The sequence below is a fragment of the Garra rufa genome, chromosome 9 (genome assembly GCF_049309525.1).
Source record: "Garra rufa chromosome 9, GarRuf1.0, whole genome shotgun sequence".
Classification (NCBI taxonomy): Eukaryota; Metazoa; Chordata; class Actinopteri; order Cypriniformes; family Cyprinidae; genus Garra; species Garra rufa.
In genome coordinates this window covers 2,275,838-2,290,607 of record NC_133369.1, presented here as the reverse complement: position 1 = coordinate 2,290,607, position 14,770 = coordinate 2,275,838, and the positions used below count along the sequence as shown (strand labels likewise).

The 14,770-nt window shown below is 27.2% G+C and overlaps 2 protein-coding genes across 2 annotated transcripts in view; one reads left to right on the top strand and one right to left on the bottom strand.

Annotated features, from left to right (window-relative positions):
• Positions 1 to 250: 250 nt before the first annotated feature.
• LOC141342467 (phosphatidylserine synthase 1-like) lies at positions 251 to 14,044 on the bottom strand. The gene is made up of 7 exons (XM_073846915.1): positions 13,961 to 14,044; positions 11,720 to 11,832; positions 9,622 to 9,687; positions 7,929 to 8,028; positions 7,718 to 7,786; positions 2,958 to 3,021; positions 251 to 1,355 (listed from the first exon to the last, which is right to left on the bottom strand). The coding sequence occupies exons 1-7, from the start codon at positions 14,042 to 14,044 to the stop codon at positions 1,264 to 1,266; spliced, it is 588 nt and encodes a 195-aa protein (XP_073703016.1). The 3' UTR covers positions 251 to 1,263.
• A 275-nt stretch (positions 14,045 to 14,319) lies between these two features.
• LOC141342466 (pleckstrin homology domain-containing family G member 4B-like) overlaps positions 14,320 to 14,770 on the top strand; it is a 36,484-nt gene continuing 36,033 nt past the window's right edge. Inside the window, exon 1 of the mRNA XM_073846914.1 lies at positions 14,320 to 14,324. Coding sequence (XP_073703015.1) covers positions 14,320 to 14,324 — 5 coding nt within the window. The remainder of the gene's footprint in view (positions 14,325 to 14,770) is intronic.

Here is a 14,770-nt window from a genome sequence, read left to right as displayed (position 1 = left end):
ATATTTAGAGAATAAAGTCTAAATATTTTGAGAATAAAGTTTTAATATTTAGAGAATAAAGTCTAAATATTTTGAGAATAAAGTCGAAATGTTTTGAGAATAAAGTTGTAATATTTAGAGAATATTTAGAGTAGAAATGTTTCGAATTTATAGAATAAAGTTCAAATATTACGAGAAAAAAGTTACAATATTTCAAGAATAAATTTGAAATATATATATATATATATATATATATATATATATACACACACACACACACACACACACACACATATATACACTCACACATATACACACACAAGAATAAAATAAAAATTAAATTTTGGAAATTGAGATTTTGGAATATCTCTCTATGCTCTCAACTGGGGCTTTCAAAATAGATAGAACTTTAATCTCGTAATTGCTACAAATTAATTCTCCTAATTTTGACTTTTTTCTCAAAACATTTTGACTATTTTTTGTAGTATTTCGACTTTATTCTTGTAATATTTTGACTTTTTTCTCATAATATTTAGACTTTCTTACAGTATTTCGACTTTATTCGGCTAATATTTTGTCTTTTTTCTCATAGTATTTAGACTTTTTTTCTCATAGTATTTTACCTTTATTTATCGTAATCTTACTTATTTTTTAATGTGGCACTAAAACTAAAAATATTAAATTATATTTATATACACCACAATTTTTAACTGTATTTTGATCAAATAAATGCAGCCTTGATGAGCAGATGAGGCTTTAAAAAAAACTTTATATTTACATCTTTATGATTGAATATCACTAAAAGAAAATATTTAAAACATGCACCAGCAAAATGCACAATGAGAATGCATTTTAAGATGGTAAAAAGAGTAAATTCTGATTTCATGTTGACTTTAAAATACGTGATCATTTGTAGACACATTATGATATGAATAATATAATCTGAAGTGGGCTGCATACAGTAAAATACAGCTGTGACATCAAATCCAGCACTGTTACGAGTCACGCATGCGACTGAAAACACCAGGACGCACAGCGCTGCTTGGGATCTAACCTGGTTAACCAGTCTCTGTAGTTCAACAGGTAAAGTGAGCTCGCTAACTAAACACCGGACACACAGTATTGCCTTTTCAAAGGGTCTCGCAGCGCTGCAAACCTCTGAAATGTTCGGACCGAACCTGAGCCAATCTCACCCTTCATCATCACAGTCATCTGATGTTCCCTCCGTTAACAGGAGAGACACATGTGCAAAAGTTCCCGTCTAAAAGCCTTTCAGAAACGGCATTATTTCTCCATGCCGTTGATGCTCTGGTTATTTCCAGAGTCCCTCCGTTTCCTGGTGGAAGAGGACGTTGTGCTGTCCATCTCAAACTCCCCTACAGCATAAACACATTACAACATGAGAGAAAACACCGGCACGTATGTTTGAGTTCATGCACAGAAACAATGCACAATGCATGCATGCTAACAAAGACCTATAGGCTAAAATATTGTAGTTTGAATACTGTGCATAGCATGTAAACTATATATGCATTGACTACCAGGTTTATTATCATTTACTAAAACTAAAAAAAAAAATTAAAAAAAACATTTAAAATATGCATTAACTAAAAAAAAAACACATCAAGAAATTATTAAAAATTACTATAACTTAAATTAAAATGATTATGGAAAACACAAAAATAAAAACTAATTCAAAATATTTAAAAAAAGATATCTAATAAAGATAAAAAAAAATTAAACTACAAAAACATTAATTGAAATATAAATAAGCAATATCTGATTAAAAAAAAGACAAAACTAAAACATTCAAATTAAAATGAAAAATAGACCCTACAAGATTAAAACCAAATTGAAAATATTGAAAAGCAATATCTAATAAAAACAACCAACAACCCCAAAAAAACTAGGAAAACCTTCAAATTAAATGAAAAAATAAAATAAAATAAAATAAAATACAATAAAAACTCATTCAAAATATAAAAGATAACTGATGTAAATGACAAAAATTACTAAAACCTGCAAATGCAAAATAAAAAAAATAAAAAAGCTTTAAAATTAAATTGACAACACAAAAATAACACTAATTAAAAATATAAAAAGATACCTAATGAAAATGGCAAAAATACTAAAACATTCAAAATAAAAAAATTAAAAACTAATTGTACATAAATATATAAAATATATTAAAGCAATATCTAACAACTAAGCAACCCAACTAAATTATGAAAACTTTCAAATTGAATGGAAAAAAGTTATTCAAAAAAATAAAAAGATAACTAATGAAAATGACAAAAAAAGACTAAAACCTGCAAACGCAAATGAAAAACGGAAAACAGAAAAATGAAAACTGATTGAAAAGCAATTTTAATTAAATGGAAAAAAGAAAATATAGCTAATGAAAAATATAAAAACTAAAACTAATTGAAAATATGAAAAGCAATATCTACTAAAAACAAAACAGCCCAACAACATTATGGAAACTTTCAAATTAAATGGAAAAAAAGAAAATACAAAAACTAATTAAAAATATAAAAAGATACCCAATGACAAAAGGACAAAAAAAAAAAAAAAAAAAGAAAAAAAGAAAAACTAAAACCTGCAAATGACAATGAAAAATGGAAAATAGAAAAATGAAAACTAATTGAAAATTTAAAAAAAACAATATCTACACAATAAATGCAATACAAACTCATTCAAATAAAAAGATACCTAATGAAAATGACAAAAGACTAAAGCTTTAAAAAAAAAAAAAAAAATTTAACTAATACATTTGCCAAAAAATTTGCCAACTGTGCAATATGCAAGACTCTAGTATTAAAAAAAGATTGGTTTGACAGCTAGTCAGCCATGTGTCTAGTTCACCACAAGAGGTCACAACACTACAGCCTAGATTCAGTGTTTTAGTAATCCATCATTACCTGAACAAACCATTAATAACGGTTAATAATGAGTGTGAATGTGGTTTCTTTGTTTACCTCTGCATTCAGACAGACCGTCGCCCGGCTCCGTGTAAATACTGTCCTCGCACTCCGAGAAGCTCTACAGCGTCAAAATATCACATCAATTGCATTGCAAAACCCTCAAGATAAACTTAAATACAGTGCTACCATAGGTTTTATATTTATATTAAAGTGTTTGAGGTCACAACTGATAATTGCAGAACAGAAGCACAAAAAAGCAGCCTAACAAAAGTTCCAAGTCTTCGGAGGTCGTACAGGTGTTATGTAAAAAAAAAAAAAAAAAAAATGGTAAAAAAAAAAAAGATTTTTTTAGGGAAAAACACATTCAAATAATTGTATTTTGTATTGAATATAGGATTGTTTTTATATGAATTATTTCTTTTAATTTAATCAAAGTTTGTTACATTTTTAACCATTTTAATTGAGCAGTTTTATGATTTAGTCAATGATTCAGGTGCAGGCATTACATTTTTATTGGATAGTTTGCATATTAATATTGTTTATTTTTTTATTTTATCCATTTTGATATACAATGTTGTTTCTCTGAGCAACACAGCTGTGATTCGTTATTCGAGTGAGTCGATGATTCAGTGACTCATTCATAAAGGCAGTCGCTTGCATTGTTTCTAAATGAATCAACAGTTTGAAATCAGTTGAATGATTCAATGACTCGCTCATTATGACAGTGACTCAACGCCACCTACTGGAGTTCTTTTATTTTTATGTTTCATTTTTAAAAATCAAAACCTCAATGAATAATCAACAATTTTTTTGTTTATTTGTTTCTAAAGCTACTTCTTAGTAGTTTCTATTCAGTGCTTTTCTTATTTGACACAATAATGACTTTAATCGTTTGGAGGGGTCATTTCTCAGTCAAACTTTATGTGCGTTTGATTTAGGATTAATTACGTAAATTAATCAGCATATTTTGTAATTAATTAGATTAGACATTTTAATTACTTGACAGCCCAAATTTGGATAAATCCATGAAAATGATTTTCTTTCCAAGTATTTCCATCTAGTCTTACAGAACTTAATTCAAGATGGAATGAGTTTATATTTAAATAAGAGAAAAATACTTGTTTTCTCTTTGATTTAAGTTCTTCTGAGCCCACTGGCAAATACTTGTTCTTGTTTTAGGCAAAAACTCAATTTTAATTGCATTTTTCTCACTTTGACGCGCAAGTAAATGCATCTATATTTAACCCTCTGGGCCTCTTCTGTCATTTTTGACCGAAAAATTTTATGTTTTGAATTTTTAAAAATCGTAGCTTCATCAGAATGAGATGACACTTGGTGACTTTTGTTGCATTAGCTATATGAGTACACAAAAAAATCAGTGACATGATTCGGATATGTTAAAGGGTCAAAAAAAAATTAGTCACACTTGGCTCCTTCGCGGTCAGAAATGACCGACATAGGAAATGAATGGGAAATACGAAAAAATGTGATAATTCAGATAATCTTTTGGTAATACAAGCTACAAATCAGCCACTGTGATGAAAAGAAGTGTTCAGCAAGCAAGGACTGACACTCTAAAATAACAAAAGTACAGAACTGACACACGCACGCACGCACACACACACAATAAATAAGCAGAAAAATGCAAAACCTGATATTTATCCAATCAAAAAATATCTAAACCTTGCCAAAAGTAATCTTTTAGAATGTCTGAATATATTTCTAAATGCAAAGCCTATTAAAATGAAGAAACAGTAAAAAAACAAAAAAAACAATAGGAATCCCAAAGCCCCTGTATATATGAATATAGGGAGATACAGGAGGTTACATGACATTACACAAGTTTTTATTTTTTATGCCACTAGATGGTGCAATTTTCACTTAAAAAATGGATTTTAAATGCTTTTACTCTATTTTAAATGTGAAATGTTGTATTTATTGAAAAATAATAAATAAATAATTAAATTAAAAAATATAATATAAAATATTATTCTAGTGGGAAAAAAAATTGCTCATTAAAACTGTATAAATATTGCATAGATTCATAAAAAATGCTCAAAATTCTAAATAATAATCACAAAATATTATTGAACAAAAATGTATTTAATTGATTTTCCTGAAGAAAAAAAAAAGTTACTTTTTAAGGCTTCGGTCACTTTTGACCGCGAGGGAGCCAAGTGTGACCCCTAAATGAGGAGGCCCAGAGGGTTTAAGAATGTTTCATTATTTTTTGTTGTTTTGTCTTTGATGGAGGGGAAGATGATCAAGTCATATGACACATTTATGGTATTTTTTCTCATTATTCAAAGCTTGACAGCTCTTGATCACAATCAGTGTTGGGTAAGTAACTTTCAAAAAATAATTAATTAATAATTACTAAATACATAATCAGTTTTTAAATTACTTTACTAATTACTCTGTCTGAAAAGTAATTTATTTACTCAATAAGTAACTTAAATCTTAAAATCCCTACAAACCTTAAATCATAGAAATTAGAAATTAAACTCTTTATTCTTTCAATTTGAAACCAACATAGAATAGTTTAGCCTAAACAACTGTAATATTTAAACATTTTTATTTAAAATCCACCTTTGGTTAAAAAACAGAATTACTCTTAAAAAAAAAAGTTTAAGAAAAGTTAAACATTACATTTCAGTTTGGCAAGATCTTTAGGTAAAGCCCAACTAGTAAAATCCATACAAGTTTATGCAAAAATAACACGTTAACTCAATGCAAGTAAGAATAAGTTACAAAAATCATCTAAATAAAAAGTAAATTAATCTTGTTTATTATTTTTTTGTTGTTGTTGTTGTTGTCATTGTCTATTTATTTGTATCTAGATGACTGCATATGTAACCCTGAAGCACAAAACCAGTCTTAAGTCGCTGGGGTATATTTGTAGCAATAGCCAAAAATACATTGTATGGGTCAAAATTATAGATTTTTCTTTTATGTCAAAAATCATTAGGAAATTAAGTAAAGATCATGTTCCATGAAGATTTTTTGTAAAATTCCTACTGTAAATATATCAAAATGTAATTTTTGATTAGCAATATGCATTGTTAAGAACTTAATTTGGACAACTTTAAAGGTGATTTTCTCAGTATTTTGATTTTTTTGCATCCTCAGATTCCAGATTTTCAAATAGATGTATCTCGACCAAATATTGTCCTATCCTAACAAACCATACATCAATAGAAAGCTTATTTATTGAGCTTTCATGTGTTGTATACATCTCAGTTTTGTAAAATTTTACCTTATGACTGGTTTTGTGGTCCAGGGTCACTTATAATGAGCTCAGATACAGGAAGACTGTACCTTGCTTTAGTTTGGCATGGATTACATAATCAGAGAATACTAATTTTTTTATTTGAATTAGTTCATTTAAAAGTAGACACTTCAAGGTTTCTATAGAAATATGTGACCTTGGACCACAAAACCAGTCGTAAGGTTAAATTTTACAAAACTGAGATGTATACAACATAAGAAAGCTCAATAAATAAGCTTTCTATTGATATATGGTTTGTTAGGATAGGACAATATTTGGCTGAGATACATCTATTTGAAAATCTAGAATCTGAGGGTGCAAAAAAAATCAAAATACTGAGAAAATCACCTTTAAAGTTGTCCAAATTAAGTTCTTAATGCATATTACTAATCAAAAATTACATTTTGATATATTTATAGTAGGAATTTTACAAAAAATCTTCATGGAACATGATTTTTACTTAATTATTCCTAATGATTTTTGGCATAAAAGATCAATAATTTTGACCCATACTATGTATTTTTGGCTATTGCTACAAATATACTCCAGCGACTTAAGACTGGTTTTGTGCTCCAGGGTCACATATGTCTCATGCCTCTCTGTCAAGTATTTGCTGATGTGTAGAAAGTTGCTCACGAAGAGTGAAATGGCAGAAAGCGCACCCTGTTGGTTTGGGTTTATTTTACAAAAGCACAATGTTTCGTTGTTATTGTCAGTGTACACAAACAAAAGTAGGCATTTTTTTTAGATTCAATTGATTTTAGTCTTATGTGTGTCAGAGTATTTATGGTTTCTCTGTGAATCAGAAAAACTGAAAAGTAAATGCACCGGCGCACAGAAGGTTAAAGACGCTGCATTCAATTTAGTCTTTAAATCTAGATTTCATATTCAATATTGATTTTAGAACTGTTGAAATTTACAGTAATGCAAGTACTTTATTAATAACTGTGATTATATGACCTAAAAATGAACAGTAATCCCTTTTACTTTTGCAGTGGATAAGTCATTTGTGACCCTGGACCACAAAACCAGTCATAAGGTTAAATTTTACAAAACTGAGATGTATACATCATATGAAAGCTCAATAAATAAGCTTTCTATTGATGTATGGTTTGTTAGGATAGGACAATATTTGGCTGAGATACATCTATTTGAAAATCTGGAATCTGAGGATGCAAAAAAATCAAAATCCTGAGAAAATCACCTTTAAAGTTGTCCAAATTAGGTTCTTAACAATGCATATTACTAATCAAAAATTACATTTTGATATGTTTACAGTAGGAATTTTTCAAAAAATCTTCATGGAACATGATCTTAATTTCCTAATGATTTTTGGCATAAAAGAAAAATCTAAAATTTTGACCCATACAATGTATTTTTGGCTATTGCTACAAATATACCCCAGCGACTTAAGACTGGTTTTGTGCTCCAGGGTCACATTTAATTACAGTAACACCGATCACAATATGCTTTAACTGAATGTGCTTTTGTTTTGCACTGAAGATAGACAGTCACAGACAGTGATTGTGAGGAAATGGTGACGCACCTTCTCTCGGGGCCCGTAGTTCTCTGCGTACCACACCATCCCGTACAGACACAGGAACGTAATGAAAGCCTGCAGACGCCAGACACAAACACATCATCAATTCAACACTAAAACACTGTTTAGAGACAATCTCCTCCCACAGATGCCAAGAAAAGCTCTTCACTGCTGAATGAGTGGAAATCAAACAATCACGAAAACTGCAGGAACTCACCAAACACAAGAGCCACAAAATCACATAGAGAACCTGTGTCTTGGAAAACAAGTCTTGTCCGAATTTAATGCAGGCCAACGCCTCCAGGAAAGCAATCGCCCTGCAGGAGAGAAAACAAGAGTTTGACACCATATTGAAAGAAAAAAAAGTATAAATTTTTTTTGCAATATAAAATGCAATGAAATTTCAGCAGACGACTTTATCACAAAACCAGTGTTACGTAGCATGGGTATCTTTGTAGAATTGGTCAAAAATACATTGTATGGGTCAAAATTATTGATTTTTCTTTTATGCCAAAAATCATTAAGTAAAGATCGTGTTCAATTAAGATATTTAGTAAATTTCCTACTGTAAGTATATCAAAACGTAACTTTTGATTAGTAATATGCATCACTAAGAACTTCATTTGGACAACTTTAAATGTGATTTTCTCAGTATTTGGATTTTTTGCACTCTCTGATTCCAGATTTTCAAATAGTTGTATCTAAAATATTGTCCTATTCCAACAAATACATCAATGGAAAGCTTATTTATTTATTTAACTTATTTATTTAGCTTTTGGATGATGTATAAATTAAAAAAAAAAAAAAAAAAAAAAAAAAAACTTTTAGAGTCACAGAGTGCATCTGCATTAAAAATAATAAATTAAAAAAAGATGCTGACAAATTACCTTTTTAAAAATATTACAATTACATTACATAATCATTTAGGGCTAGATAGGCCTGTAAAATAATAAAATCCTATAAAATAAAAAATAATAATCATGATTTTATTGTGATTATTATGAAACAAAAATATTCTCAAAATAAAAAAATATATTGAAACAATACTGTAAAATAAAAAAGTAATAAAAATAATTAAATTTTACTGTAAAATTGCAAAAAAAGTAATAATTTTTGTAAAGAAAAATTCATTTTCATACTCTAAACTATCAAGCTTTTATTTTGACCAGTATTTGTCGATATTGTTTAATGGTCAAATATGTATAATATTTTAATAAGCTTTTTATTTTGACTGCTTTAATGTTAAAAATAAGTATAAATATACACAGTACACATAGCATTTACATATAGAAGCCAAATGTATTTATTTAATTAAATCACAGGCTGTGTTTGACAATTGCATTAAGCAATATCGATTTTATTTTTATATAACGTCGCCTTGGAATTACAAGTTTCTATATGCATTCTGAGCACTTCTGAGCTTCAAAGTAGATAGAACCCTTTTTGTTTTAAAAATAAAGGCTCCAAATGTACACAGCTTACAAAAAAAACAAGTTAATAAGTTATAAGTTCACAGAATAAGAATATATGAAAACTAAACTGAGACAAAAATGTCAGATAGAACCTTATAATTCCAAGGCATCGATATAGTGCAGTTCTACTTTCTATTGGAACACGACGCCGAAGAATCTTAAATAACGATGTTAGATAAAATCCAACCTAGATGTTTAGCACATGACTCAAAGTGAACTAAATGTAGGTCATTGTAAGATAAGGCAAATAACAATAGCGCAGTGAAGGCCACTGATGCGCTGCAGTGGAACACTAGTGTTCATGCGGGTTTGTGGTTAAACGTTTGACCAGCATCTGCACCAGCGCAATGCCCAACCTCACACACATGCATGAACATTAGCGTGTGACAAACGGCATGCTCCACATTACAACAGAACTGCTTTAGACTTTAGACTCACCCGAACACCCAGCACTGAGTCCCGACCCGCTTGCACTGTGTGTCCGTCAGATACGCGTAATACTGCCTGAACAGAGGAACACATCACATCAGTCATTAACCTTTAAATCATCCAACTGAGATAATACACTCTGCACACAAAATTTTATAAAAAAAAAAAAAAATCATCCTGTAACATGATCTGACGCCACACAATTCAAAAGTGCATGTTTTTACACACCAAAAAAAACAACATTTTAGACCAGGTATTTCTAAATGAGACTGTACATCATTTTAATAATTTAACAAAACATTTGCATTTGTACATTTGCACATCATTTAATGGTCACATGACGCAAGTAAACAAATATATTTCATGTTTTGGAATACATTTATTTTGACCGTTTTAATTTTAAAAATGTATATAAAACACATAATTCCTGCACACTGTGTGTATATATATATATATACACACACACACATACATACATTAATACATACCAATTCATCAATATTTCTTACTTCATATATATATATATATATAGTTAGTTTATATTGTACTTTCATCCCATGCAGCGATAAATTATTCTGGTTACATTTTAATTTGACTTTTTATATTAATATATAAATAATATTAAGAATCAATGCAGGATTTTTCAAACTTAGGATTTTTGAGCTAATAAAAAGCTAAAAAAATAATGATACAGTTAAACATTAAAATCCATTTTAAAATGGATAAAAAAAAAATATATATATATATATATATATATTTAGTTTTTATTGTACTTTCATCCCATGCAGTGATAAATTATCCTGGTTACATTTTAATTTGACTTTTTATATTAATATTACTTATTTTAATTTGATCAATTTTTGTTACTTTTCTTTTATACATTTAATTTTATCCAGTTTTATTGAGTTTTTTAATGTAGTTTAATTGTACATTATGATTTAATTGGTTTGATTTTATATTAATATTTATTATTTATTTATTATTATTTTTAGCCATTTTGTGTGTTACATTTTCAATCAATTTCAATTTTATATTTTGAAGATTTAATTAATGATTCAGGTGTGTAGCCATTACATTTTCAGTTGATTGATTTTATATTGATATTCATTTTAATTGTAAAATTTTTTTTATCAATTTTAATTTGACCTTTTTATGATTTAATTAATGATTCAGGTGTGTGGGAATTGCATTTTATTGGTTTGATTTTATGTTGATAATTATTTAATATTATACATTGTTACTTTTTATACATTTTAATTTGACATTTTTATGATATAATTAAATTATTCAGGTGTGTGGGCATTACATTTTCATTCAATTGATTTTATATTGATATTATTTTTTTCTATCAATTTTAATACATTTATCACCAATTTTTTATACTTTTTTAAATACATTTTTATGATTTAATTAATGATTTAGGTGTGTGGGCATTACATTTTTATTGGATTGTTTTTACATTCATATTTCTTTAAATTTAAGCCATTTTTGTGTCACATTTTTAATCAATTTCAATTTTATATTTTGAGGATTTAATTAATGCTTCAGGTGTGTGGACATTATATTTGTATTTGTTTTATATTAAAATTATTCAGATTACATATATGACTGTTTTTACATTAATATTATTTATTTTAATTTTAGCTATTTTTGTGCCATTTCTAATCAATTTTAATTTTACATTATGATTTAAATTTTGGTTTTATATTAATTTAAAAATGTCTATAAATTAAGTTACTTTTTCAATCAATTTTAATTTTAAATTTTTTATTATTCAATGATTTATGTGTGTGGGCACCATGTTTTAATTTGCTCGTTTTTACATTAAAATTAATTATTTTAATTTTATCCATTTTTTTTTGACATTTTTTTTATCCATTTTAATATGGATTTTAATATGTTTAACTGTATCATTATTTTTTAGCTTTATATTAGCTCAAAAATCCTAAGTTTGAAAAAACCTGCATTGATTCTTTTTGACATTTTTAGCAATTACAGTGGATAAAAATCAAGTCCTAGTCAAAATTTTTCGTTGTTTTCTTCTAAAATACATCAGATTATGGAAATAAAATGAGCTGCAAATTGCAAACGTTTGTTCGTCACTTACCGTACTGTAGGAGCAGTGATGATCCCGATGAAGAGAATCCGGCACCAGCTGAGAGCGTGGCATGCTGGGAACACGAAGATGTGCTTCAGGAAGAACGTGTTCAGCTCCGTCAGCTTGAATCAGAGAGAAAAAAAAAGTATGCTATCAGCCAAAACAATGACAAAAAAGCTAGTCCATTAGTAGATTCATTTGTCTTTTACTGCAACTGAACAAATAATGATAAATCTAGCATTCAACAAGGATAAAGTAATGCACGAAGGATGGATGCAAAGTGATTTTTAGTTACACACACACAAAAAAAAACACATTTTGCACATCACACATGTATTAAATGCAGCAGTCAATCAGATGTTTAACCTGAGCAACTTAAAATGAAGCAAATTATCTAAAAACCTCCCAAAATAGCAAGCAGAGTGGAAAAATTACTATTTTCAAAGCCACATTTGTGTGAAATCACACAATCGCCTCAAAATTCATTGCAATTGGTTGAGATTGTGCTTCAGAGATTTGCAGCACATAAATACATATTAATATTCTTATTAATTAATAATAAATATTTTAAATAAATAAAGTGAATTTATTAATATTTCTCACTATAAAACTTGGTGACAGACCAAAAATAAATAAATAAATAAATAAATAAATAAATAAATAAAAGACAACGTGACAAATATTGATGAATTGGTATTTAAATATATTTATTAATATTTCTCACTATCTAGTTTGGAAAATTAATAAAAAAAAAAAAAAAAAAAAAAAAAAAATATATATATATATATATATATATATATATATTATTAATCATAAATACTTCAAATAAATAAATAAAGACAATGTGACAAATATTGATGAATTGGTATTTAATTAAATATATTTATCAATATTTCTCACTATCTAGTTTGGAGAAAGACTTTAAAAATATATATGTTATTAATAAATCATAAATACTTTAAATAAATGAATAAAGACAACTTGACAAATATTGATGAATTGGTATTTAATTAAATATATTTATCTAATTTGGAGAAAGACCCCCCCCCCAAATAAAAAAATAAAAACGAATACTAATATTATTATTAGTTAATAACAAATAAAAATAAATAAATAACGACATGAAAAATATTGATGAACTGGCATTTAATTAACTATATTTATCAATATTTCTCACTATTTAATTTAAAAAAAAATTTTGAGGAGTCTTAATAAATAAATAATATTATTAATTAATAATAAATATTTTAAATAAATAAAAAGGCAACGTGACAAATATTGATGAATTTAAATAAATATTTAAGTAAATATATGTATCAATATTTCTCACTTTTTAATTTGGAGAAAGACTCCCCCAAATAAATAAATAAATCTTAATTATAAATATTTTAAATAAATAAAGACAATTTAACACATATTGATGAATTGTTACTTAATTAAATATATTAATATTTCTCACTGTAAATTTTGAAGAAAGACTCTCAAAAATTAATAAATATTAATATTATTATTAATTAATATTAAATACTTTAAATAAATAAATAAATAAAAAGACAATGTGACAAATATTGATGAATTGTTATTTTATTAAATATATTTATTCAATATTTCTCACTATATAATTTGGAGAAAAACTCCCAAAAAAAAAAAACACAAAAAGATGAAGTACAAGTTAAGTTGAAATATTGATAAACTGGTATTTAGTTCACTATATATTTGAGACTGACCAAAAATAAATAAATAAGTAAATCAAAAGACAATGTGAAAAATATTAAATATAAATATATTAATCAATATTTCTCACTATATAATTTGGAGAAAGACTCAAAAAAAGAAAAGAAAAAAAGATGAAGTACAAGTTGAGAAGTACTGTTAAACTAGTATTTAGCTTTTTATTAATATTTCTCACTATATAACTCTAAAAAATAAAATAAAAATACATAAATTGTTTCGTTTTTATAACCTGAGCTACTTAAGATAAGCCAATTGATCTAAAAACTTCTGAAAATAGCAAGCATAGTGGAAATATTACTACTTTTTCAAAGCAACATTTGTGTGAAATCTCATTACAATTGGTTGAGATTGTGCTTTAGAGATTCGCAGCACACTTAAATCAGTATTGAGATTGTCAGCTGATTTGCTGAGAGTGTGTGAAGTGGCTCTCCTCCTCCTCCAATTCTCATCTCAAAGACATTTAATTAGTGTTTAAAGGGCCCTCAGTAGGGAGCGAAGAGCCAAGCCTCCTCTCACACAAAAGACAATGAAGAACGGCCTTTCATCGCCGTGGAAACGGTTTAGGGGGCGGAGCTTCAGTCTGATTGGCCATTCTCTCATGTGAACTCATGTGACCCACACTTGTCAACTACTTAAAGAAATACTTACTCTTTATGCTGAGAATAAAAAACAAAGATAAAAACACTGACTGATGAAGACTGAAACAGTTAACTTAAGTAGTTTTAACTATTTTATTAATATATTGTCATTTCATTCATTTGGTTAATTAAAATTAATGATTGGATTAATAAAATGTACATATGGCATTTAATTAACGGTAACACTTATCGATATTTCTCATTATATCATTTAGAGAAAGACTCCAAAAATTAAAGATGAAGTAAGAAATATTGATTAACTCTGACCTTATCCTCCATTTTAAATAAATTTATTAATATTCCTCACTATATAATTTAAAGACAGACTCCAAAAAATAAAGATGAAGTAAGAAATATTGATAATTTTTTTTTTCATTAAATATATTTCTCACTATTTAATTTAAAGACTCAAAAATAAAAAAAATAAAAACAAAGTGAGAAATATTGATGAATTGTAAGTTAATTTAATTTAACTTAAATATATTAATTAGCATTTTTCACTACATAATTTGGAGACCGACTCAAAATAATAAAATAAATAATATTGATGAATTGGTATGTAATTAAATATATTTATTAATATTTCTCACTATGTAATTTGGAGACGGACTCAAAAAGATAAAAAAATAAAAAATATGAAGAAATATTGATGATCTGGTATTTAATTAAATACATTTATCAATATTCT

What these genes read in the sequence shown, in the direction of transcription:
- LOC141342467 (XM_073846915.1), bottom strand. Translation starts at nt 14,044, where the DNA reads ATGAGAGAATGGCCAATCAGACTGAAGCTCCGCCCCCTAAACCGTTTC. An exon ending in ATCACTGCTCCTACAGTACG is followed by an intron (nt 9,688 to 11,719) that starts GTAAGTGACGAA and finishes TCCTCTGTTCAG; the next exon opens with GCAGTATTACGCGTATCTGA. An exon ending in ACTCAGTGCTGGGTGTTCGG is followed by an intron (nt 8,029 to 9,621) that starts GTGAGTCTAAAG and finishes TCTCTCCTGCAG; the next exon opens with GGCGATTGCTTTCCTGGAGG.